This window comes from Triticum dicoccoides, chromosome 2A (genome assembly GCF_002162155.2).
Source record: "Triticum dicoccoides isolate Atlit2015 ecotype Zavitan chromosome 2A, WEW_v2.0, whole genome shotgun sequence".
Taxonomy (NCBI): Eukaryota; Viridiplantae; Streptophyta; class Magnoliopsida; order Poales; family Poaceae; genus Triticum; species Triticum dicoccoides.
Genome location: NC_041382.1, coordinates 331,484,785 through 331,510,896, shown reverse-complemented (window position 1 = coordinate 331,510,896; position 26,112 = coordinate 331,484,785). Strand labels below are relative to the sequence as shown.

The 26,112-nt window shown below is 40.5% G+C and overlaps 1 protein-coding gene across 5 annotated transcripts; it reads right to left on the bottom strand.

Annotated features, from left to right (window-relative positions):
* Nucleotides 1-4,150: 4,150 nt before the first annotated feature.
* LOC119354515 lies at nt 4,151-7,579 on the bottom strand. Of its 5 annotated transcripts, none has more exons than XR_005171007.1 (5): nt 7,270-7,579; nt 7,115-7,177; nt 6,547-6,710; nt 6,073-6,144; nt 4,151-4,502 (listed from the first exon to the last, which is right to left on the bottom strand). XR_005171007.1 is itself a non-coding variant. In XM_037621234.1 (5 exons), the coding sequence occupies exons 1-5, from the start codon at nt 7,506-7,508 to the stop codon at nt 4,431-4,433; spliced, it is 540 nt and encodes a 179-aa protein (XP_037477131.1). In that variant the 5' UTR covers nt 7,509-7,579; the 3' UTR covers nt 4,151-4,430. The 5 variants fall into 5 exon arrangements, 2 of the variants coding, with proteins under 2 accessions (XP_037477131.1, XP_037477132.1); XR_005171008.1 differs by having other exon boundaries at nt 6,547-6,707; XM_037621234.1 differs by having other exon boundaries at nt 6,547-6,640.
* Between the last annotated feature and the right edge of the window lie 18,533 nt (nt 7,580-26,112).

The following is a 26,112-nucleotide window of genomic DNA, read 5'->3' as shown; positions in this document are numbered from 1 at the left end:
CATATCCCCCCGCTCACTGCTCGGCCACACACGCCATCTTCTTCGCTCGCCCGCCTGAATCCACTTGCCCACTGGCTCGCAGGCACCGAAAACCCAAATCACTCAACGCCCTAAAAAACCTATGGCAGAACTGACTGACACGTAGAGCCGCGATTGGAATTCCCTCCCCGATGTTCTCTTGGAGCAGATCTGTAATCGTATGGACCTTCTCAGCACCGTCCATCTGGCCACATGCTCGGTGTCTTTGTACCGTCTACTCGTCTGCAACCGGTCGGCCCTTTTCAAGACACCCTGCTTGCTGATGCCTGATCCTCGCAGGTGGCCCAGACACCGACTTGACGATCCTACGGAGGTTGTCGTGGTGCCCCTCGACATGCTACCACTACCCGTCCACCTGCCCTTCATGCGCGGCCGCTACTGGGCGGGCATGAAGGCCAACTGGATCGTCCTCATCCACCAATCCGGTAGTCCGTGGCGTCTCGTGGATATCTAAACCCAGCGAGAGATCACCCTTCCATCGTTGGATACCGCCGCCATCGAGCCTGATGGCCCACCGGACACTCCTGCCTACTACGCACGAGCAGTGTCGAGCTTTTGGCTCGACCCCTGTTTGCTGAAGGTTGTAATCTACGAAGTGCCCACACCGTCAGAAGACTACATGGGTTCCAAGCTCATTGCCTTGTTCAACATGGGATTAGTCTATCTGGAATTCGGTCGCCATACATGGTTATGGCTCATCGTCAATCCTGTTGAGCCAACATTTCTGTCTGATGTTATAGTGCATGATGGCATCGTTTACGCGGTCGATGCATAGATTGGCTGCCTATACTGGTGGAATCGATCGTCATGTAATTGTTCTATCTCATCTCATCTTTACCTTATGAATACGACTGCGTGTTGATTGTTACAAATTTAGAATATATAGTATGTCTATAACCACATCATTTCTATATGTTCCTCTCATTTCCTAGATTTTTATGACCGCACATGTTATTGTCAGAGTTGATATGAGAATAATTGGCATCTAATGATTGTTAGAATAGATATTATGAGTATAACCTCATGATTGCTATATGTTACTCTCATTTCCAAGATTTTTATAACCACACATGTTATTGCTTAGAGTTGATATGAGAACAGTAATTAGTGCTATGGTAGAATATGAGTAGGCCCTATCATAGTTGTTTTCCTCTCATTGTTACATGATGTTTGAACCATGACATATTGCTAGAATATGAAAGCCATTGTCTTATGACCACGACAATATACTTGGGGTATGATTATGACCACGACATTGCAATTGTCTGTTTATGATATTTGTCACTGTTATAATCAGTGGCGAAGCATGCCAGAGTTGTTTTTTTTTGGGGGGGGCATGTATAATATATGAGTCAGTGGGGATGCCAAGCACACAAATATTCCTAATCTGAAATCTCTTTAAAAAATATTTGTGCATGCATGTGACAATCTTGGGGGGGCCACAGCCCCCCAACAATGCACTAAGCTCCGCCATTGGTTATAATAATCTTAATTCCACACATACTCTAAACATGATTGTATATTTTTGTCCATTTGGTCTCCAATTTGATTTATTGTAGCAGACGCAAATGCGCTGGCCTTCATGATTCCAGGACCTGGAATCATATCAGTCGATGGGTGGTGGTTTATCGCTCATTCAGCTGACGGTGGTCATTTGATGCTCATTCGCACATACCAAATTGACCAAACCATTACATCAAACCACATGCGGTACAATGCCTGGGGCGTTCGTGACATTGATGGCTATGGATGCTTCATGTTTGAGAAAGATCCCAGCTCCGTTGGGCCAGGCGTATTAACCTGGAGGCGGGTTTACAGCCTCGGCAACCACTCCATGTTCCTCGGGCTCAATTATCCGATCATCCAACCAATCATCGATCATATCACCAGCGATGATTACCATGCTATGCAATTTCCATTCACCAGGGGGAGTGTGTTTACACATCATACCATGTGTTTCATGAATCACCATATCTAGAGATTCGTCGACACAGCGTGTTGCCAGATAATCTCCAGTGTGTGAAAGGCATCAATCTTCCATGCGATGGATGGCTTTTGCAAACCCGACATGCGGCGATGTGGTTCATGCCAACAGCAAATATGCACAACTTGATTCCTACTGATATCTAGACTGAGCCATGTATCCTGCTACTGTAGCATGACCCTCTTTTGTTGGATATTATGTACTGTGGTTAGTTTGAAGCACTCCTCTGGTTTGAACGATAGATACCTTTCTGGGATAAAGTGCATCCTAACTCACCTGCGTAAGATGTACTGAAAATGATGATGGAGATGCTGTGCAGAAGCCATATATAGTTTGAAGCACTCCTCTGGTTTGAATGATAGATACCTTTCTGGGATAAAGTGCATCCTAACTCACCTGCGTAAGATGTACTGAAAATGATGATGGAGATGCTGTGCAGAAGCCATATATAGTTTGAAGCACTCCTCTGGTTTGAACGATAGATACCTTTCTGGGATAAAGTGCATCCTAACTCACCTGCGTAAGATGTACTGAAAATGATGATGGAGATGTTATGCAGAAGCCATATATATATAGGTTAGCACTATTCTGATCCTGGAATCAGAATAGTTACTCTGATCACAGCGGTGCTATATAGGTGCGACGCGGTGTTGCCGGACTGCTGATACGTCTCCAACGTATCTATAATTTATGAAGTATGCATTCTGTTATTTTATCATTCTTGAATGTTTTACAATTATTTTAAGCAACTTTATATCATTTTTGGGACTAACCTATTGACCCAGTGCCCAGTGCCAGTTGCTGTTTTTTTGCTTGTTTTTTACATCACAGAAAAGTAATATAAAACAGAGTCCAAACTCTGTGAAACTTTTTGGATATTTTTTATGGACCGGAAGGAACCCAATGGGCCAGAGCTGCACCTGGGGGGGTGCCCCGAGGGGGGCACAACCCACCAGGGCGTGCGAGGGCCCCCTGGCGCGCCTAGGTGGGTTGTGCCCACCTCGGTGGCCTCCCGTACCCCTTCTTTGCACTATAAATTCCCAAATATTCTGAAACCTTTCTGAGTTAACCAAGATCAGAAGTTCCACCGCCGGAGGGCTCCGTAGCCACCAAAAACCAATCTAGACCCGTTCTGGCACCCTGTCGGATGGGGGAATCATCTCAGGTGGCCATCTTCATCATCCCGGCGGCCACCACGATGAGGAGGGAGTAGTCCACCCTCGGGGCTGAGGGTTTGTACCAGTAGCTATGTGTTTACTCTCTCTCTCTCTCTCTCTCTCTCTCTCTCTCTCTCTCTCTCTCTCTCTCTCTCTCGTGTTCTTGAGATGTCACGATCTTGATGTATCGCGGGCTTTGTTAATATAGTCGGATCATATGGTGTTTTCCCCTCTCTATCTTGTTGTGATGAATTGAGTTTTTCCCTTTGAGATCTCGTTGTTATCGGATTGAATACTTTTATGGATTTGAGAACACTAGATATATGTCTTGCAATTGAATACTCGTGGTGACAATGGGGTATCATATTGATTCACTTGATATATATTTTGGCACTCAACTTGCGTAATCCCGCGGTGACCTTGGGGTAATCTATGCATAGGGGTTGATGCATGTTCTTGTCCTTTTTTCTCTGGCAGAAATCTTGGGGCACTCTTTGTAGTTCTTTGTGTGGATTGAGTATTATGAATACTAGTGGACCCGTTGCGCCAAATGGTGCAGAGGCACACTAAATCCATGTGCGCGATGAAAAAAATACCCATGATTTAATCCCCTTTAATAGGAAACATGAAAAGAATACTCATGGTTTAATCCCCTTTAATAGGAAACATGATGGATTGTTGTCCACAATGAGATGTATATACACATTTTAATTTGATAAGTCAAAATACTTTACCATGTTCGAAGAGACCCATTTGAAATCATGTTCGCATTGAAAACATTTGCAGTTTTCAGTGACTTTCTGTTTTTTAGCAAAAAATACATAGGCTTTTGTTTTAAAATATATGTACCTTTAAATTAATGAGGTTGCATGGTCATAGTGAGTTGAAGGTGAACTTTCCCATAGCTTGAGCAGGCTTGGATGGCTGGACTTTTGAAAACCATAAGCAAGAACCGATAAATGACACAGGATGCACGACTACCAAGTAATTGAAAAAACCCAGCAAGTGACACAGGATAAAAATCCGAATCTGATATGAAGTTAAAGACATCATTGGAAAGATCTAAAAATTCAACTATGTAGAGCGGGTTTGAGTGGCCACTATATTAACCAACACCAGCCATTTCACTAATTCAATTCTCTTGAATAACAACAACCACACATGTAAAAATGAGCCGGCCAGGAACTATTTTGAGGATGAACAAAATGCGTAAAAATAGGAATGGAGAACCCAGTCATATAGCTTCACATTCACCAACTTGATGCTCCTACAAAGTCCACCCTAAGCCTGGAGCTGTTCTGTGTGAACCAAAACCAGTAAACCTACAAAGAAATTTACAACACAAGCAATTTGAGAGAGATTGGAAATAGGGCTCCAAGCATATTGATAATCCAGCTCACTTCCTGGAAAAAGGTGTATATGACTATGCAAATACATGTCGCAAAGTAGTCAAGTATATAGAATCACATGCACAACAAAGCATAAACAGCGAGACGATTTAATAACCTACATAGACCGACATCAACAGAATAAAAACAACGCCACCGACATACAGATAAATTTAAGGGAAAAAGGCATTTATCTCTACTCTTATCAGGCAGCTAATAGTTAGATGCAATAAAAGAAGGTAATCCTAGGAACACTTCGGTTCAGAAAAGTAAGTCAGGAGCACAGCTTAATTATCTCAACTCTCATATGTAACTCCAGCTCCAGCTTATCAGTTTAGGAAAGCAAGTCAGCACAACTCAATTATATGTACTCTCATATGTAATTGTCACGAACACTTCAGTTTAGAAAAGTAATAAATATAATAGCATGGTTAAAGATGCCGATCATACTTGCAACTCATAATTTGTGAGGCAACACAAATAAGTGAACAAATAAAAACAATGAGCAAGCTACTGAATTAGAATAGAGAGGATAAAAGTGAATCACAACATGTATAGGACAATGCAGCAGTACATGTGTGTGAACAGAAACCCAGTTCATTATGGAAAGTGCCAACAAAATGGCAGTAATAGTTTTTTAGATTTATGTTTAGTAGCACATGCAACAGGTAGATCAGTCCATTTTTCATTTCAGGGAAATTTAAGACAATTTAGAATTGCCTAATTATTTTATATCCAAGACAGAAGGATTGGCAGCTTATCCTCAAATTGTATTCTTTACAGTTATAATGAAGGCTATACATGCAGAGTAATAGGCATGCTAATTGATAAGTTTGGTAACCAAGCGTAAAAGACGCTCGCTACAGAAAGACAGGCCATAGGACTGACAATAGAAAAAACAGTAAACCTGTGACAGAAAAGACAGCGTTGACTTTAGAAGAAATGTTACAACCAGTGACACAGATTTTCTGTTGGATAGGAAGCATGAAAGAAAATTAAAACCTGAGAATAAAAGCAATGCTTCTGTAGTTAACTTCGAAGAAAACACAGTTATAGATGAATAAGCTCATGTTGTTTGCAAAGTAAGATCATTGGTTCTCTCCGGCAATGGAAATCTAAAGAATCACAACCAGCTAAAACAGGATCTCTTTCTACAGATTAAACGGTGATACGCTGGAAACAATGTGAGGCAGCCTGACTCGCAATAGGTTTAACAGCAACAGAACCTACACGTTTTGGCTGTATATAGCTTTAGTTTCATTTTCAGGAGTTTTATCAAGGTTCCGAGAGTAACGAAAGATCAGTTACATGATATGATAGCAGTAAAAGATTTAAGCAACGTAGGGAAGATGTGAGTTACTATTTTGAGGTCCAAAGGAACAAAATGGCTAAAACAAACTGTAAATGAAGTTAGTTGAATGCCGTGATAATCTATAGGCCAATACTAATATTAAGTTGTCTCTGAAATAACTGGGAGTGGCTGTTTTTAATTGTAATCACTAACCTCATATTGTTTGTACCATGCCGCATATGAAGAAAACTGACTGTGGGTTACTTCCATGCTTGCCACTTCATCCTGCAGCGCGCAGATATTAATTAGTAGCTTATACAGACCTATTGACATTTAAGAGAAGCACATAGCAAGCTAGGGAGAGGAATACTATAATGGTTGCAAACAAAATCAGTTATCAACTACTAATTGTTTAATTTGGTTATAAAAGAGATCTCTTAGGAATTCTGCACTTGTACATGTGCTGTTTGTTTGCATATGTCGTTCTGTATTGGATAATGCCTAGGTTGAACCTAATTGCAGCATATAATCAACCATTTTGTCAATCAACAACAGAATATGCTATCAGCTGGGACCAGAAGTCAATAAATATGAGCAGTGGCGCATTGGCATGACAGAAATTATGGGCATTGCAGGAATTGGTAAAGAAGTCATTCTAAACATCTGGTTTGTTGGGGAGAGGGGTACCCTCATCCGGCTGTTCTTTAGTCTGGTCATTGACGGAATGTTCTTCGGCCGGAGAAAATATGGCACGTATCTCTTCTGCGTCCATTGGTAGCTGCTGTAAAAGTACGGCTCTAGCTCTAGTTAGAAAATAAGGCACAAATGTCTTCTGCGTCCATTGATAGCTGCTGTAAAACACACGAGAAAGCAACGAGCACTGAGCATTTCTTTGCGTGCGAGCCCACACACGCGCGGAAGGGCCGAGAAAGCACACCGCGCTACAATGGCATTCCAACAGGCGCAATGATGGAAACAGAAGCGTTCATCCATTCAGACGCAAACAGCAAAACAAGCAACAAAATAAAAGCAAAACAAAAAGATACAAGGCCTTCAAACATCACTATTTTACAGAAGTATCAGTTCATCATATCCTCATACAAGCCGCGGAAACTAACACCACGAACCATGCACAACCAACGCAAGATGAAAACAGATGGCAGCATACACGCATTTCACCAAGCAGCCCTCACACATTTTATCAAACACCTAACAAGCATGCACCCATAGAGAAGCAGGGGAGGCGCGCACTAACCTGGACAGCAAGGACGGAACCACCCACGCTCCTACGAAAGAGCCAACGTGAAATCCAAGCAAGCTGCGCACGAAGGGAGCAAATGGAAACAGACGAGATCAGTAAATCATAGAAACAACGACAGGAAAGAACCGGAGGAGCAGAATAGAAAGAACCTCAACCAACAGCACCCATGGAGGAACGGATGGCAGAGCCGGAGGACAGGGCGCTCGAACGGGATGAAGCGAGGAGACGAATAGAGCGCGCAGCAGTGGGCGAAGCGAGCGTGCACAGAATGAGAAGCATGAGAAGAAGAAAAGGCCAACATCGAAGAGAAAAGGGGGCCCTTGCCCACCGCAACGGGACGCCCAACTCGCAAGAGCGGCATCGGAACCCACGAAGCAGACACCGACATGCGGCCTGCGTGGGGCCAGAACCCACCGTCAGCGATAGCGGCGGACAACGTGCAGCCTGGGCATGGCAGATGCACGCGACGCGGCAACGGCCCCACGGAGTGACACACGCACGTCCACCGCGCCCAGGGCGCGCGTCGGGCACAGCAGCATGGCACCAAGCAAGCCACACCCCAGAAGACGCCGGCGAGTCACAGACCTGTGAGCCCATCCAAGCGTGGGCCCACAGTCAGCAGCACACGGGCGGGTGAGCAAATCAAACCGAGCAGAGAAACCACCCACCCGAACAGAGGGCGCAGACGGGTCAAAGCGAACACAGGAAAAGAGGTAACTCCAATGACGAGTGGGGTCAAGGGAAGCACGACCCAAGTGGCAGTGTCCGAGTGCGCCAGTAAACAGAGTGACAAACCACCCAATGAGACGACTCGAAGGAAAAGTAGCTTGCCAGTACGCCTCACGACGCTCCATACGGAAGACACGGTCAGCAGAACCACGACATCACCCGAGCCAATCCAGATACAGGAGGCCACACGCACACAAAAAACAACAGCCCACGCCACCGACACGTGGGACCAAGGAGAAGGCAGGCCCACCAACAGCGGGCGAGCTGGAACCATATACGACTGAACAGAGGGGCAACTAGGAAACGGAGATAGCGCGCAGCGCCCACGACGCACGCTGACGCTTGCGCACGCGGCGCGGCAGGATCAGCCGCCCAGGCACCCGAAAAAGGCTCACCCAGCCAATCTGATGAGAGAGCGAGCCCACAGGTCATTGCCTGAATGAACTCACCCCACGGTCAAAACAAAAACAACCGAAGATCCAACGACAACCAACGAAAAAAATCTGCTGTTTGACCAACATCCAACGGTCCAACTCGAAACAAAACCATGAACAATCGAGGAGACGAGTTGGCTAGCCTCATTATATGTTAAAATGAATATGCTTTAGTGTTGTTCTAATACGAACTCTAGGATAGATCGAACGAAAAAATAGCTTTGCGTTATTTTAGTACGAACTCTTGAATAGATTGAACGGAAAGAATAGCTTTGAGGTGGTTTAGTACCCTACAAGCAATTCTTATCTTTTGTTCTCCGCTAATAGGAACTCGGGAGTGATTCTTCGTTACACTTTGAGGGATAATCATATGATCCAACTATGTTAGCATTGTTGAGAGATTGCACTAGCGAAAGTACGGACCCTAGGCCTTGTTTTTAAGCATTTCAACACCATTTTTGTGCCCATTTGCTATTTGCTACCTTGCTGTTTTTATTTATTCAGATTATAAAAATATATTTATACCATCCATATTACACTTTTATCACATTCTCTTCGCCGAACTAGTGCACCTATACAATTTGCCATTGTATTGGGTGTGTTGGAGACACAAGAGATTTCTTGTATTTGGTTGCAGGGTCGTTTGAGAGAGACCATCTTCATCCTACACCTCTCACAGATTGATAAACCTTAGGTCATCCACTTGAGGGAAAATTGCTACTGTCCTACAAAACTCTGCGCTTGAAGGCCCAACACGTGTCTACAAGAATAAAGTTGCGTAGTAGACATCAAGCTCTTTTCTGGCACCATTGCCGGGGAGGTGAGTACTTGAAGGTATATCTTTAGATCTTGTAATTGAATCTTTTAGCTTCTTTTTTATCACTAGTTTGGTCTATAAAAGAAAAAACTAAAAATAGAATTGAGATTGCATCATATTATTGATCATCTTTATAATATCTTTCTTGAAAATGATGGTTCGGAAAATTGTGCTCAATTGTTAGAAGAAGAAGTCAATAAAATGTTTGGCACACTATATTTGAATGATAAGCATGATTGCAATGTTGTTAGTATTAATTCTTTGAATATGCATGATGCTAATGATATGCAAAGCTACAAGCTTGGGGATGCTATATTTGATGAAGATGATATTTTTAGTCCCACAAATTTTGATTAGAAAAATTATTATGATGATTGCATGCCTCCTATTTATGATGATTATAATGATGAAAGTAGATTTGGAAGGTCATGACTTTATTTAGTGATGAATCCACCATTTTGGATGAGTCTTCCTTTGACTATGATAACAAAGTTGCTATCTATGATGATTATGGTGATGACATGTATGCTATAAAGAATAATGATAAGAATGTAACTTGTCATCATGATTTTAATTTTCACTCCCATGATAGTTATTTTGTTGAGTTTGCTCCCACTACTATTGATGAGAATAAATTTGCTTATGTGGAGAGTAAAAAAAATTCTATTCTTATGCATCATGAAAAGAATGCTTTATGTGATAGTTATATTGTTGAATTCATTGGAGTAGTAGAAATATGGTTTGAGTGCAGATTTCTACAAACAGTTCTGTTGTTGACAGATTCTGTTTTCAATGCATACTTTGCTTGTTTTCTAGTTTCTATGGCTTATATTGCTCAATATAAATTGTAGAAATGATATGATACAGTAGGCATTGTGTGAGAACAATTGTGAATCTTGTATTTGACAGTACCAAAAGTGAAATGGTTTGCTCTTTATCATACTAACCTATCTCACAAAGTTCCGTTAAGTTTTGTGTGATTGAAGTTTTCAAGTTTTGGGTGAGATATCGATATGAGGAGAATATGGAGTGAAAAGACCCAATGCATGGGGATGCCCCGGAAGGCATCCCCTCTTTTGTCTCCAACATTATCGGTAACCTCACTTGGAACTATGTTTTCATTAGTCACATGATATGTGTTTTGCTTGGAGCATCAATTTATTGTGTTAGGATTTTCTTGCTGTTACTTATAATAATGTTTTGCATCTTCTATTTCAATAAGAGTGGCAATGATAGCCTTTGTCATGCTTATTTTCCAAGTATACATGTTGCTGTTCGAAAACAGAAAGTTTACCACCGTCGCAAAAATTCCCTAGAGAAGTCAGAATGAGATAAAATGTTGAAACTTGTTGCAAAATGATCTCTGATAAATTTTCTACAGTGTGGTAAATTTTCATAATTTTTGGAGTTAGGGAAGTATTGATACTCTTGGATTCTTTACAGAGTGTACTGTTTTGGCAGATTGCTATTATGTTTGCATTGTTTGCATATGTTTGCTTGTTTAATGATCTTATTTGAGGATAGGAGTATTAAATATGCAGAGGCATTTAGTATGCAATGTTGAATAATAATTTTAGTGATTTGCTACAGTAGAGAATGATAAGGTTTTTGCATTGGTTCATACTAACTTATCTCACGTGTTCTTGTTGGGTTTTGTGTGGATGAAGCTTTTGAGATTTAGGAAAACCGTGATATGAGAGGAATTAAGGAGACACAAAAGCTCAAGCTTGGGGATGCCCAAGGCATCCCAAGATAATATTTCAAGAAGTCTCAAGCATCTAAGCTTGGGGATGCCCCAGTAGGCATCCTACCTTTCTTCTTCAACAATTATCGGTTAGTATCGGTTGAGCCTATGTTTCTGCTTCTTCACATGATGTGTGCTATTCTTAGAATATCATTTTATTTTGTTTTGCTCGCTCTTTTAATAAAGCACTTAGATTTGAAAGTTTTTAAATAAAATAGAGTCCTCAAATAATTGTTGGGGAGGCTAAGAGCATCTCTAGCAGACCTCGTATAAGTGGTCAAACCCGCAAAATAACCGTATTTTGCAGTTCCGGTCGAAAAAACAAGCCCGAACAAACCCCTTAAAATCGTCCGACCCTTTAAATTTTTTTAGGGGCTCTGTAAACGCGAACGTGAAACCCTCTATATACAGTTTTGAGGGCAACTTTGCCAGGGCCCTGCATACCGGTCAACGTTGGTGGCTGAGGAATCTTAGCTCTCGCCAACACCATGAAGCTCGCCTGTCCGTCCGCCTCCCGTCCGCTGCGCCCATCCGCGGCCCGGCCGCCACGCTCGAACGGAGCTAGCTAGCTAGCTAGCTCAATCCATTCGAACGAAGATAGCTAGCTAGCTAGCTAGCAGCACAATCGATTCGAAGAGCTAGCTAGCTAGCTCAATGCGCCGCTCGTTCGATCCGGCCTTCGCTCGCGCTACCCCGGCAGCCCTGGCCTCCGCTGGCGCCGTGCTCGCCCCGCGTTTTCCCTCGTCCGCCTATCCGCCGGACTGACGCGAGGAAGAGGACGACTAAAAAAAGAGCTAGCTCTGGGTCTGTTCGGTATATTCAGAGAATATTCTTTTTTACGAGTTGATTATACAGGGTCTGAGTCGGCCATTGCCTGCGTCGGCCTGCAAATACCCTTTTCAGCGAACTGCAAAAGACTTATGCGAGTAGGGATTTTGCAGGGTCTGCTAGAGATGCTCTAAGTAAGCGGCATTCACATCCCATCAACGAAGCTCTTTTCTATGTCATTTACTCTTGTGCTGCACGTATATCCTTTGAGTAAATTGTTGAATAAATTGAATGTCATGAAGTTGAAATCATATCATGCCTAGTGGTAGCTTCACATTGGGTTTAGAAAGTGAAATCTTTTGTGGCTTGACAATCACAATATTGGTCATACAAGCAATTCACGAATAATTAGTATAAGGAAGAGAACTTTCACATGCACTATCATGGAAATCTTTTGTGATTGTGAGCCCCCATCAAAATATTATATGCCAAAATTGTTAATGTTGGACAAGGAAGACAGCGTAAGTTTATGTTTGTTCATATTCACATAGAAGTTATATTGTTATTGATCCTTCAACATGTGTTGCTTGCCCCCCATCTTTGCTAGCCAAAAATTCCGCACCAAGTAGAGATACTACTTGTGCATCCAAAAACCCTTAAACCCAAATCTTATTTTCAAGAGTCCACCATACCTATCTATATGCGGCATTCTTTTGCCGTTCTAAGCAAATTTGTATGTGCCATCTCTAATTTTCAAAATAAATTTCTCTTTTGTGTGCTCGTACTGCTCGCGAGGCGGTGAGGGGTGGCCAATATTTTCCATGGTAGATGTGTTATTCTCACGATGAGTGTTTATTCACTTGTCATTGCACGAGAGTAAGGCAAAGGTATTAGGGATGCCCACTCCCGAAATGAAAAATGAATTTACTTTATGTTGTCAAATAAAAAATTCCTTGGAAAGTGTTGGTATAGAGGGCACCCGTGGATACGGTTAGCCATGGAAAGTGGAAGTATGGTGGAAAAAGGAATAAACTTCATTTTCTGTTTGGGAACCGCCTATGATATATCTAGCATGGAAAGTGTTGGGAGCTCTAAGTCGTTTTCATTGGTGGGAAAAGTATGCCTCTCAAAATGTTTTTATCTCTCAATTTTCGCTTTGAGCTCTGGCACCTCTACAGATCCCTACTTCCCTCTGCGAATGGCCTATCTTTTACTTTTCAGTATGCAAAGAGTCAAAAAAATTTCTCTCTATTCCTTTTTATTTTCTCTTTTGGTAAGCATCATTGGAGAGGAAAGATCTAGGCACATATGTCCAGTTGAATATGGGTAACATGACTTATTATTGTTGACATCACCCTTGAGGTGAATACATTGGGAGGCGAAATTATAAGCCCCTATCTTTCTATGTGTCCGGTTGAAACGTTTTGCTCATGTGTACAAGGTGAGTGTTAACAATCATAGAAGACTATATGATGGTTGAGTATGTGGAGCTCTTACTTAAACTCTGTTGAATAAATTGAATTGCAATTGCTTGGTGACTAAGAACATAGGTTGTCGGGTTTCAAGAGAATTCATTATTTGAATCTTAACATGTGAATTGGTTGCCACTATAATATGAGAAGTTTTATAAGAAAGAATTGTTGTTATGATGCTAGGAAAAGTGATTGAAATTACCATTGATCAAACTTGCGCACTTTTCTAGCATTCACACTTCATAAATTATTTCTTTTATCATTTACCTACTCGAGGACGAGTAGGAATTAAGCTTGGGGATGCTGATACGTCTCCAATGTATCTATAATTTATGAAGTATTCATGCTGTTATTTTATCATTCTTGGATGTTTTACAATCATTTTATAGGAACTTTATATCATTTTTTGGGACTAACCTATTGACCCAGTGACCAGTGCCAGCTGCTGTATTTTTGCTTGTTTTTTACATCGCAGAAAATCAATATCAAACGGAGTCCAAACACCGCGAAACTTTTTGGAGATTTTTTATGGACCGGAAGGAACCCAATGGGGCAGAGCTGCACCTGGGGGTGCCCCGAGGGGGGAACAACCCACCAGGGGGCGCCAGGGCCCCCTGGCACGCCCAGGTGGGTTGTGCCCACCTCGGTGGCCGCCCATACCCCTTCTTTGCACTATAAATTCCCAAATATTCCGAAACCCTTAGGGGTTGACCTATATCAGAAGTTTCACCGCCGCAGGGCTCCGTAGCCACCAAAAACAAATCTAGACCCATTCCGGCACCCTACCGGAGGGGGGAATCATCTCCGGTGGCCATCTTCATCATCCCGGCGGCCACCACGATGAGGAGGGAGTAGTCCACCCTTGGGGCTGAGGGTTTGTACCAGTAGCTATGTGTTTAATCTCTCTCTCTCTCTCATGTTCTTGAGATGTCACGATCTTGATGTATCACGGGCTTTGTTAATATAGTCGGATCATATGGTGTTTTCCCCTCTCTATCCTGTTGTGATGAATTGAGTTTTTCCCTTTGAGATCTCGTTGTTATCGGATTGAATACTTTTATGGATTTGAGAACACTTGATATAAGTCTTGCAATTGAATACTCATGGTGACAATGGGGTATCGTATTGATTCACTTGATATATGTTTTGGCACTCAACTTGCAGATTGCCGCGGTGACCTTGGGGTAATCTATGCATAGGGGTTGATGCAAGTTCTTGTCTTTGTTTCTCTAGTAGAAATCTTGGGGCACTCTTTGTAGTTCTTTGTGTGGATTGAGTATTATGAATATGAATATGCTTTGGTGTTATTCTAGTACGAACTGTAGGGTAGATAGAACGGAAAAAATAGCTTAGCGTTATTTTAGTACGAACTCTTGAATAGATCGAATGGAAAGAATAGCTTTGAGGTGGTTTAGTATCCTACAAACAATTCCTATATTTTGTTCTCCGCTAATAGGAACTCGGGAGTGATTCTTCGTTACACTTTGAGGGATAATCATATGATCCCACTATGTTAGCATTGTTGAGAGAATGCCCTAGCGAAAGTACAGACCATAGGCCTTGTTTTTAAGCATTGCAACACCGTTTTTGTGCCCGTTTGATATTTGCTACCTTGTTGTTTTTATTTATTCAGATTATAAAAATACATTTCTACCATTCATATTACACTTTTATCACCATCTCTTCGCCGAACTAGTGCACTTATACAATTTGCCATTGTATTGGGTGTGTTGGGGACACAAGAGATTTCTTGTATTTGGTTGCAGGGTCGTTTGAGAGAGACCATCTTCATCCTACACCTCTCACAGATTGATAAACCTTAGGTCATCCACCTGAGGGAAAATTGCTACTGTCCTACAAAACTCTGCGCTTGGAGGCCCAACACGTGTCTACAAGAATAAAGTTGCGTACTAGACATCAACTGCCCAAACCGAAAAAAGCATGCCGGCCCACCCCCTCCCGCAGGACTTTTTGCCCTGATCCACCCAATCCACCCGACCACCTCCCACTTGTGGCCATCGCCCCTGGCGCATCACCCGCCGCCGCTCCTCCCCCCGGCCGGACGTGCCTCCAGGCGCCGCCAGATCCCAGCACCGCCGCGCGTCGCTGGATCACCGGAATCCCGCACGCTGCCATCGCCCACATGTACACCCCGGGACCAATCCCACCACCACACGTCGGTGCGCGGTCTGTCGGATCTCCTAGACGCCGCTGCTACTCCTCACCGCCCCGCCAACCTTGTCCTCATCCGGCAGCCATGCCGGCCGTCTTCTCCCACGGCCATGCGCCGTCCTCCTCCCATGTCCCCCGATCCACTGTCGTCCTTCTCCCACAGCCCCACCCAATCCACTGTCATGCGCGGCACCAAGGCTGGGAGGTACCCCATGCATCTGCAAGCTACTGCAGTTGGTCGTCGCCACCTCATCTACTCGCCACTTCCATACGTGAGCACAACTGGAGAGCCCATGTACCTTCTACATCCGCCCACACATCCTCATGCTTTGCCTCCTCTCTCTCTGATTAGTTGACCTTCTCACGAGCGCCACCTCGACCTTCCCTGGACCAGCTAATTTTTAACTTCATGGTACGCATGTGTTCTTGTTTTGATTTGTATCCACTTGTAGGAACTAAACATGTATGCATGTGTTCTCCTTTTGATCAGTATCTACTGCTATCTAAATCTTATTATCTAGGTGCCAAAAAAATGTGCGCCTAGACGCCACCCCCATGGTCGAACTCCTGTCTCCGCTTGGCTCCGTCCACAGCAGCACACCAACTCCCTCGCCATCCACCTGCCTGTGTTCATATTCTACAGGTGACCTTCTCTCCTCATGCTTACTGACCTTCCTCCTCCTGCCGCTTCCTCCTCTCCTTTAGGATGATTGAACTCTGTCGCATGGAGTAGTAGAACCGCTGGCGTGTCCTGCTCTCATTCCTTATTTGTGCATCTTGGCTTTTGGCGATGCCATGATGAGAAACCAACCCGTCCAATTTTTGGATGGGGGATCACACAGTGGTTTTTGAGGGGTACTGAAGTTCAGAGTGAACATGGATTAAGGTTCAGAGATGTGTTTTTCAGTACATTCAGAGAGGGTTTCCCCACAGTTTTTCATTTCTTAGCCTCTTCATGATTTATCAGATAACTTCCGAGACTAACATTCCATTGTAGCTTATATTCTCATGTGTGTACGATTTTTTTGATCAAGTATACTCTGCATCCTTGAATACTCGAACCTGATCATAACTTGGTTAAGTCTTTGATATAGCGGAAAATTTTATAGCCAAACATATTGCTATCTGAAAATTATTATCTTTGTGTGAATAAGTTTTAACCCTATGCAGAAAAAATCTACGCAAAGCTCCACACCGGCAATTCTTGATCCCTAGACCAGTTCGATCAATTAGATCTGTGCAGAAAATATTACATGTAGTTCTTTGGGTTCCCTGCTTTCATTTTGGTAAAACTATTGATGAAAAAGTGTACCTATACAGAAATGATGGTTCAGTTCAAGAAAAATGGATGTTTTCTAATTTTGCAGTCTAAAGTTTCTTTGTGTTTTTTACAGCAGTTTGGATTGTATTTATATAGAAGAAGAAAAAACAACAGCAACTGCACTGGAGCAGCAGGACGACACATCCTCCCAGTGATGGCACAACAGCACATTCGCCGTCTGTGCACATGTGTGTGCAGTGCATTGAGGGAGCACTCCCTTGTTGCTATTCTGCACCTACGCCTCCCCATGGATCCCGTTCTCTTCTCTCCTTTTTGCTGTGAGTTTGTAAATTGAAGATCAGTCATAACAGGGGAAGAAAAAGCTTTAGAGAGTTTTTCGTAAAAAATCAGAGATGTTATTCAGATTGTGATTGACTTTTCGTACATGTTTATGCTAGTTTGTGCTCGTCTGTACTCTTTTTTTTCTTACTATGTTTCAGAATTTGGTTTGAAGAAGTATGTGCATGTCGACAGAGACAATCTATACAAAGAAGTTCAAATATTATTGCCCCGCAGGTTCATGTCTTCACAAGATGTACCACTATTTTCTTCTCACCCAAAAAGTGTGTGTTTAGTTCTTTTTCTATCTCTTTTTTCCCACGGGTTTGTAATAATGTTGTGGATGCTCTAGCGATGCACATGTCGAAGATGGTGCATGTGTCCCAAGTCGTATGGCCGGGCTCTGCTCCAAACTTTATCCGGGACTTGATTGCCAGCGATCTTGCTGGGCACAGTGGTTAATTGAAATGAAATTTCATAGTTCAAAAAAGTGTGTTTTTCAGCAAAACAAACAGATCCAATACCCCGAAGAAATTTGATGGAAAATATATAAAGTCCAGAGAGGTTGAGGACATAAGGGTTTCTATAGCGATTTTTTTATTCCTATGCGAAGTCCAGAGAGGTTGGTGAAGAGCATTTCATTCCCGTATACTCCCTGTTTTGAAAGAAATGAAGTTCAAAAACAAGAAAATGAGAAGTTCAAATTGTTTAACTTTTACAAAAGACTTAGATACTTTTCTTGTCACTATGAGAATAAAAGGAAGAAGTTCAAATTAAAATAAATAGAGCAACTCAAAATTTATAGGGAAAATATATTTTCCCCATTTATACAAAAAAAGCTGGAGGTTCAAATTTAAATAACCGAGAAGTTCATTGTTTTTTTACAATACCAAGAAGGTCAAAATAAAAAAACCGAGCATCTGAAAAAGTTTATAAAATAGATTTTCCCTATTTTCAAAAGAGTCTTGAACGGTTTGATATTTATTACATAACTATGACTCTTCGTGTTACTAATGAAAAACACCAAGATTCATAATTAAAAAAATGAAGCTGGTTGAGGTTTATTAAAAAAACTCAAAATTTCCTCAATACTAAAGATTAAAATCAAGAAGTTCAATTTAAAAAAACAAAGTAGTTCAATGTTTATAATAAACTTAGGTTCTCTCGTCAATAGAGAATAAAACCAAGAAGTTCAATTTGAAAAACCGAAGCAATTTGATATTTATTAGAAAAATTGGATTTTTCTAGTTACTAAAGAATAATACCAATAAGTTCAATCTCAAATAACGAAGAAGTTCAATGTACCTAAAAACCTCCAATTTTTCACATTTCTAAGAAGACACAATGAAGTTCAAATAAAAAAGGTAGAGCGGTTCAATGTCTATAAAAAACTTAGATATTTTCACGTAACCGAGAGAAGTTCAGATTGATAACTCCTAGAAGTTCATGTACTATGCGGTGTGCATTTGTATGAAAAAAGAATGAAAAGATAAAGGCTAAAAGTTTTGTTGCTAGAAGTTCACGTGCTCGACGAGGGAAAGTTGGAAATTACTACCCACTTTATGCACACATAATTCTCTCTCCCATTTGTGTCTATGTTTTTACAAATAAATAAAAATTTAAAAAATGTGGAAGGGGTCCAATATTTATGACAAAACTAGAATATTTTGATGCTAAAAGAAATAAACCAAGAAGTCCAAATTACAAAATAGAGAAGTTCGGTATTTATAAAGAAACTCAGATTTTCCTTGTTAGTAAAGAATAAAAACGACGAACTTGAAATTAAAATAGAGGAGTAGTTCGATGTATACAACTCAAATTGTTGCCGTGTCTAATAAAAATAAAACTATGAAGTGCAATTTACAAAAAAAATGATGCTTATTTAAAAACATATTTCCTTTCTAAGAATATGACTAAGAAGTTGAAATTAATATAACAGAGAAGTTCGAAGTATATAAAAAACTTAGATTTATTGCAAGAAGTTCACGTGCACCTCCGTGCACGGTTCAGAATTTATATTGCGGGATATCCAACCTCCAATTACAAGTTTTAAAATGGCAAAAAATATCCGACCTTAAGTTGTGTGTAATTCAACGTATATACAAAAATGTGACAGAAGTTCATAGTGAAAGCAACGAGAAGTGCAAGTACTGCAATGAATGCATTTCAGGTGAGAATAAAAGTATAGAAAAATAAAATCTTAAAAGGTTTGTTGAAAGAAGTTCAAGTGCTATGTCAGGGGAAGTTCAAAAAATCTTATGAGAGAGGTTCACCTTGTATTTCCATGTTCAAAAACACAAAAAATAAATTGTTTTTTGTATTTTAAAAATAATTCTCTCAATCCACAAAGAAGTCTAGTTATTATTTGGGAGCAACTTGATTTCAAAAAGAAAATAAACAAAATCAAATTATAAAAACGGAAAAAGTTCATGTACTACATGGTCCGTGTTTAACATGAAAAATGAATAAAAAAGCATGGTCCAAATTTCTTGTTGCTATAAGTTCAAGTCCTCGGTCGGAGAAAGTTAAAAATTTATTGTGAGAGAGGTTTGTACAAAAGGAATATCATTTGTGTAACACTGACAAATGGATGAGAAAATTACAAACGAAAATATGTCACAGAAGTTCAACGCGAAAACAGTAGGAAGTTCAACTACTACACTGAATGAATTTCAGATGAAAAACTTTCAAAATCGTCGCGAGTATGAAAAAATGATCAAGACAGGAAAGTTCCGTGTTTACAACAGCTTTCCGTTGGTATATAACTTGCTCAATTTCGTTGAGTGAATGGACAACTACAAGAAAAAAAAGCACGTGAAAAACAGGAGTGAAGTCCAAGTAGACATGCTTACAAGTTCAAGTTCTTCACGCGGTGCATGATCTTGTTGTTTTCAAAATTACTTGAAAACTGCCAGGAATCAGAGAAAACCATCAACATGAAAAAGTTTTGCATTTTCCGTAACTTTTCAAGTTAAATTCTTTGCCCCATTCCGATAAAGTTTGTAGAAATTACAGTGAAAATACGTTTTAGCCATTCCCAATATTGACTTAAAACCGTAAAGAATTGGGAGAAACAATATATACCAAAAAGTTTCGCATTTGTTCAATCTGTCCAATGCCATATCATTTGCTGCATTCGGATGTACAGTTAAAAAATTAACTCGGAAATACGAACTAGGTGGAACTTGTACCGTTTTTCTAAATTACTCTTAAACCGTTCAAAATTAGAAAACACTTTCAACATGAAAAATTAGCATATTTTCATAAGCTTCCCAATGCCATATTATTTGCCTCAATTGGACTACCCGTTTAGAAATGCCATCGAAAATACAAACTCGGCTGTTCGGTTTGCGAAATTTTACGATTTTTGAAATTACTCTTTAACCATAGGGAATTAGAAAATACTTTCAACATGTGGAAGGAGTGGTTTTGCAACAGCTTTCCAACATCATATTATTTGCCTCATTCGGATAAACAGTTTAGAAATGCGATCAAAAATACGATTCACATTTTTTGTATGAAGAAAAAACAGTTTCAAAACTGCTCTTGAACCGCTTATATTTTGCCAAAACAATTAATTGGGTCATGATACTCGTGTCCATAGCTTTACAAACGGTATATCGCAAGCCCCATTTGGGCAATGTTTGCGGAAGTTCAACCTAGCACCGGGGGAAGTTCAGGTTGAACAATTCAGGCAGTAAAATTGCAACAGACGCAAGTTCATCACGACCCGAGAGCAAAATCCGCCAATGAGAGAGATTTCTATTTAAAAGGGGCATTTAGTTAAAAAAAACCGTGTCCATGTTACACTTACATCACATAGAACACGATTGATCAGACTAATTTGCACGGGGTCACACGGTTGCGAAGATAGCCCGAAGGTCGGGTTCGTACAGAGGGAAGTTCTGGCTGTGTAACTCAGGAAGTTCAGGTTGTGATAAGAATGATATTCTGATCCTGTGATCAGAATAGTGTTTATATATATTTACTAGTACATATGCCCCTGCGTTGCAACAGTCTCCTCATCTCTGTTGTAACATCCCCAAAGGGTGTGGCAGCCTCAATGAGCACGTGACCCCTCCCTCCTACCACTCTACCCAACAATTCAACATAGGGGAATGCAACATCCAAAAGATGCCACTTGACGATGAGGAGACCACGTCTTCCTCTGACTCCGGCCTCCATCTATCATAACAACCACCTGATGTTGCGTCATGTCGTCATCTAAATAGTGCCATCCAAAATCATCTTTTTTGTATACTGGTCAAAAAGGGCATGATTTAGGTACGTAATCCCGAAACATGAGCTCACAAGTGGACCTAAAGACAACATATGAACAAACTTGAAGAAACTTCAATGCTAGTCCTTCACAAAGTTGAAAGAACTGTTGGATAGTTCATAGTGGACCTAAAGTCAGGTTCTTGTAAAGCTTTTGAAATACAAATAATATATGAGTAACACAAAAAGATGAACATTATTAGAAGGTAGAATATATCATCAAAAGGATTAAAAAATATGACACAATATACTGTTCTCCAAGATGAATGCAATAACCATCAATTTTACAAATATACACCCAACCTTGAGCATTGTATCAAAGAAATAATTCATAGTGTTCCAATAAAGGAATTTTTCCCACTGATAATATGCACCTCTAACTTGATTGTTGTTCATCATAAAACATGTTCCTATGTTAGCATGCCTGCATGAATCTATGTTAGCATGCTTGTATGAACCTCTGTTAGCATGCCCAAATCACTAAATTATGTTGTGAACTTTAATTTTTCTAAAGAACCTGACATGACTTCTCTGAAATCTTCTTAATTAAGCTACAATCTACCATGACCAAATTAGGATCTTGATTAATTATTAGACTGAAGCGAGTTAGCTGCTTTGTTTCAATGACAAAATATATTATGGTGTTTGGCTAAAGGAGTATATGGCAGGCAAGCTATTATCTGAACCAAAGAGGGTAAAATAAAATCTCCTATAACTAAATTCTAAATCCCATCACATTTTTAGTTACTTCTCTAAATACTAACTAATATTACTACTCAAATACTACCTTGTTCTCTCCTGGAAAAAAGTGGTTGTTGTAAAATCCAAACAAATAACCGCAGATTGTAAACGATAGAACTTACCCTGCCCTCATATTCTATCTATAGGCACATAACACAAAATATCTTGTGAATTACATGCCACATGTATTGTAAAGAAGCCTCATTAAGTTGAATATGTGAGTCGTGGCTTCTAAGCCCCCGCCAGATCTAAAATGGAGATGCATGTACATAGAAATCATGCCAAGATAGGTGTATGGCAGGGCGGATGTTACCTCGTTCATACTTCCCATGGTCCAATTATATTCACCAGATCTTGTAGCACACTGGCCAAATAGTGCAATATAAAAACTCAATTTGCATGTATGCTGAAGCAAAGCATGCACATTGAGTGTTGTACGGAGGAGCATCGGGAGGCTTTCAGTAAACCAATAGAAGAAATTCTGCATTTTTATACCCTAGTCACAACCTGGATCTTAACAACACAGAAGAAGCTCAACTTTATCTGCTTTACTACTATCCAAAAAAGCAAGAGCATGAATTAGCATGTCACCATTGCCTGAAATAACTTGATTACAAATAGAATTTGCAGATCCATCATCTTTTACATTAGTCTGCAAAATATCCGTCTCATGAGAAGAGATTCATACATGTCCTTAAATCCCAATGAAAAAATAGTGTGATATTAAAAAATAGCAAGGCCTTCAAAATATGCTAGAATGCTATATTGCGGTATAGGGTGGTATTGGCTAGACAATGTGCACTTATTTATTTAGCGAGATATTTCTCAGAATGATATAGCATACTATTTGCGACGCTATAGCGTGCTAGTTTTTTCATTGTTAAATCCTAAGGGCAGTCGGATGATATGTGATGATCAATTATAGAAACGCTACAACATAAACAATTGCTTTTATGTTCCGACAACTCAAAATCACGAGTCAAGATAGTTAATCATATAATAAGATTGGAAGAGATCAAGAGAGTTAGATAAATTATTTCATTTGCAAAAAAGAAAGATGAGTATATTATACAGTATTATTATACACAGATTAATGTATGGTCGTTTGTGTAACTCTCAGACCTTTCCAGAGTAGTGTACAGGGGTGATCCCGTGATCAGAATAGTGTTTATATATATTTATTAGTACATATGCCCGTGCGTGGCAACAGTCTCCTCATCTCTATTGTAACATCCCCAAAGAGTCTGGCAGCCTCAATGACCACGTGACCCCTCCCTCCTACCACTCTACCCAACAATTCAACATAGGGGAATGCAACATCCAAGAGATGCCACTCGACGATGAGGAGACCACGTCTTCCTCTGACTCCGACATCCATCTATCATATCAACCACCTGATGTTGCGTCATGTCGTCATCTAAATAGTGCCGTCCAAAATCATCTTTTTTGTATAGTGGTCAAAAAGGGCATGATTTAGGTACGTAATCCCGAAACATGAGCTCACAAGTGGACCTAAAGACAACATATGAACAAACTTGAAGAAACTTCAATGCTAGTCCTTCACAAAGTTGAAAGAACTGTTGGATAGTTCATAGTGGACCTAAAGTCAGGTTCTTGTAAAGATTTTGAAATACAAATAATATATGAGTAACACAAAAAGATGAACATTATTAGAAGGTAGAATATAGCATCAAAAGGATTAAAAAATATGAGACAATATACTGTTCTCCAAGCTGAATGCAATAACCATCAATTTTACAAATATACACCCAACCTTGAGCATTGTATCAAAGAAATAATTCATGGTGTTCCAATAAAGGAATTTTTCCCACTTATAATATGCACCTATAACTTGATTGTTGTTCATCATAAAACATGTTCCTATGTTAGCATGCCTGCATGAATCTATGTTAGCATGCTTGTATGAACCTCTGTTAGCATGCCCAAATCACTGAATTATGTTGTGACCTTTAATTTTTCTAAAGAACCTGACATGACTTCTCTGAAATCTTCTTAATTAAGCTACAATCTACCATGACCAAATTAGGATCTTAATTAATTATTAGACTGAAGCGAGTTAGCTGCTTTGTTTCAATGACAAAATATATTATGGTGTTTTGCTAAACGAGTATATGGCAGGCAAGCTATTATCTGAACCAAAGAGGGTAAAATAAAATCTCCTATAACTAAATTCTAAATCCCATCACATTTTTTAGTTACTTCTCTAAATACTAACTAAAATTACTACTCAAGTATTACCTTGTTCTCTCCTGGAAAAAAGTGGTTGTTGCAAAATTAGAACAAATAACCGCAGATTGCAAACGACAGAACTTACCCTGCCCTCATATTCTATCTACAGGCACAGAACACAAAATATCTTGTGAATTACATGCCACATGTATTGTAAAGAGGCTCATTAAGTTGAATTTGTGAGTCGTGGCTTCTAAGCCCTCGCCAGATCTGAAATGGAGATGCATATACATAGAAATCATGCCAAGATAGGTGTATGGCAGGGCAGATGTTACCTCGTTCATACTACAAATGGTCCAATTATATTCACTAGATCTTGTAGCACATTGGCCAAATAGTGCAATATAAAAACTCAATTTGCATGTATACTGAAGCAAAGCATGCACATTGAGTGTTGTACGGAGGAGCATCGGGAGGCTTTCAGTAAACCAATAGAAGACATTCTGCATTTTTAGACCCTAGTCACAACCTGGATCTTAAAAACACAGAATAAGCCCAACTTTATCTGCTTTATTGCTATCCAGAAAAGCAAGAACGTGAATTAGCATGTCACCATTGCCTGAAATAACTTAATTACAAATAGAATTTGCAGATCCATCATCTATTACATTAGTTTGCAAAATATCCGTCTCATGAGAAGAGATTCATACATGTCCTTAAATCCCAGTGAAAAAATAGTGTGATATTAAAAAATAGCAAGGCCTTCAAAATATGCTAGCACGCTATATCGCAGTATAGGGTGGTATTGGCCAGACAATGTGCACTGATTTATTTAGCAAGATATTTCTCAGAATGATATAGCATACTATTTGTGACGCTATAGCATGCTAGTTTTTTCACTGTTAAATCCTAAGGTCAATCGGATGATATGTGATGATCAATTATAGAAATGCATACAACATCAACAATTGGTTTTAAGTTCTGAAGACTCAAAATCACGAGTCAAGATGGTTAATCATATAATAAGATTGGAAGAGATCAAGAGAGTTAGGTAAATTATTTCATTTGCAAAAAAAGAAAGATGAGTATATTATACAGTATTATTATACAAGGATTAACCTATGGTCGTTTGTGTAACTCTCAGAGCTTTCCAAAGTAGTGTACATGGGAGCATGAGGCATTGGCGGGTGATACGTCTCCGTCGTATCTATAATTTTTGATTGTTCCATGCCAATATTATTCAACTTTCATATACTTTTGGCAACTTTTTATACTATTTTTGGGACTAACATATTGATCCAGTGCCCAGTGCCAGTTCCTGTTTGTTGCATGTTTTCTGTTTCGTAGAATACCCATATCAAACGGAGTCCAAACGGAATAAAAAACTGACGGAGATTTTTTTTTGGAATATATATGATCTTTGGGAAGAAGAATCCGCGTGAGACGATGCTCGACGGGCCCACGAGGTAGGGGGGCGCGCCCTGGGGAGGCAAGCGCGCCCCTGACCCTCGTGGCCACCCTGTAAGGCGGTTGATGCCCTTCTTTCACCGCAAGAAAGCTAATTTCCGGATAGAGATCGTGTCAAAATTTCAGCCCAATCGGAGTTACGGATCTCTGGGAATATAAGAAACGGTGAAAGGGAAGAATCAGAGAACGCAAAAACAGAGAGAGACAGAGAGACATACCCAATCTCGGAGGGGCTCTCGCCCCTCCCATGCCATGGAGGCCATGGACCAGAGGGGAAACCCTTCTCCCATCTAGGGAGGAGGTCAAGGAAGAAGAAGAAGGAGGGGGGCTCTCTCCCCCTTGCTTCCGGTGGCACTGGAGTGCCATTGGGGGCCATCATCAACACCGCGATCTACACCAACACCTCCGCCATCTTCACCAACATCTCCATCACTTTCCCCCCTCTATCTACAGCGGTCCACTCTCCCGCAACCCGTTGTACCCTCTACTTGAACATGGTGCTTTATGCTTCATATTATTATCCAATGATGTGTTGCCATCCTATGATGTCTGAGTAGATTTTCGTTGTCCTATCGGTGGT

Bases quoted from the DNA above. Each gene is read 5' to 3' on its own strand.
- LOC119354515 (XM_037621234.1), bottom strand. From the start codon at position 7,508: ATGTCGGTGTCTGCTTCGTGGGTTCCGATGCCGCTCTTGCGAGTTGGG. The intron at 6,145-6,546 runs GTACCCCTCTCC...TGCGCGCTGCAG, and splicing joins TAAAGAACAGCCGGATGAGG to GATGAAGTGGCAAGCATGGA. The intron at 4,503-6,072 runs GTTAGTGATTAC...ATTTCTTTGTAG, and splicing joins CATGGTACAAACAATATGAG to GTTTACTGGTTTTGGTTCAC.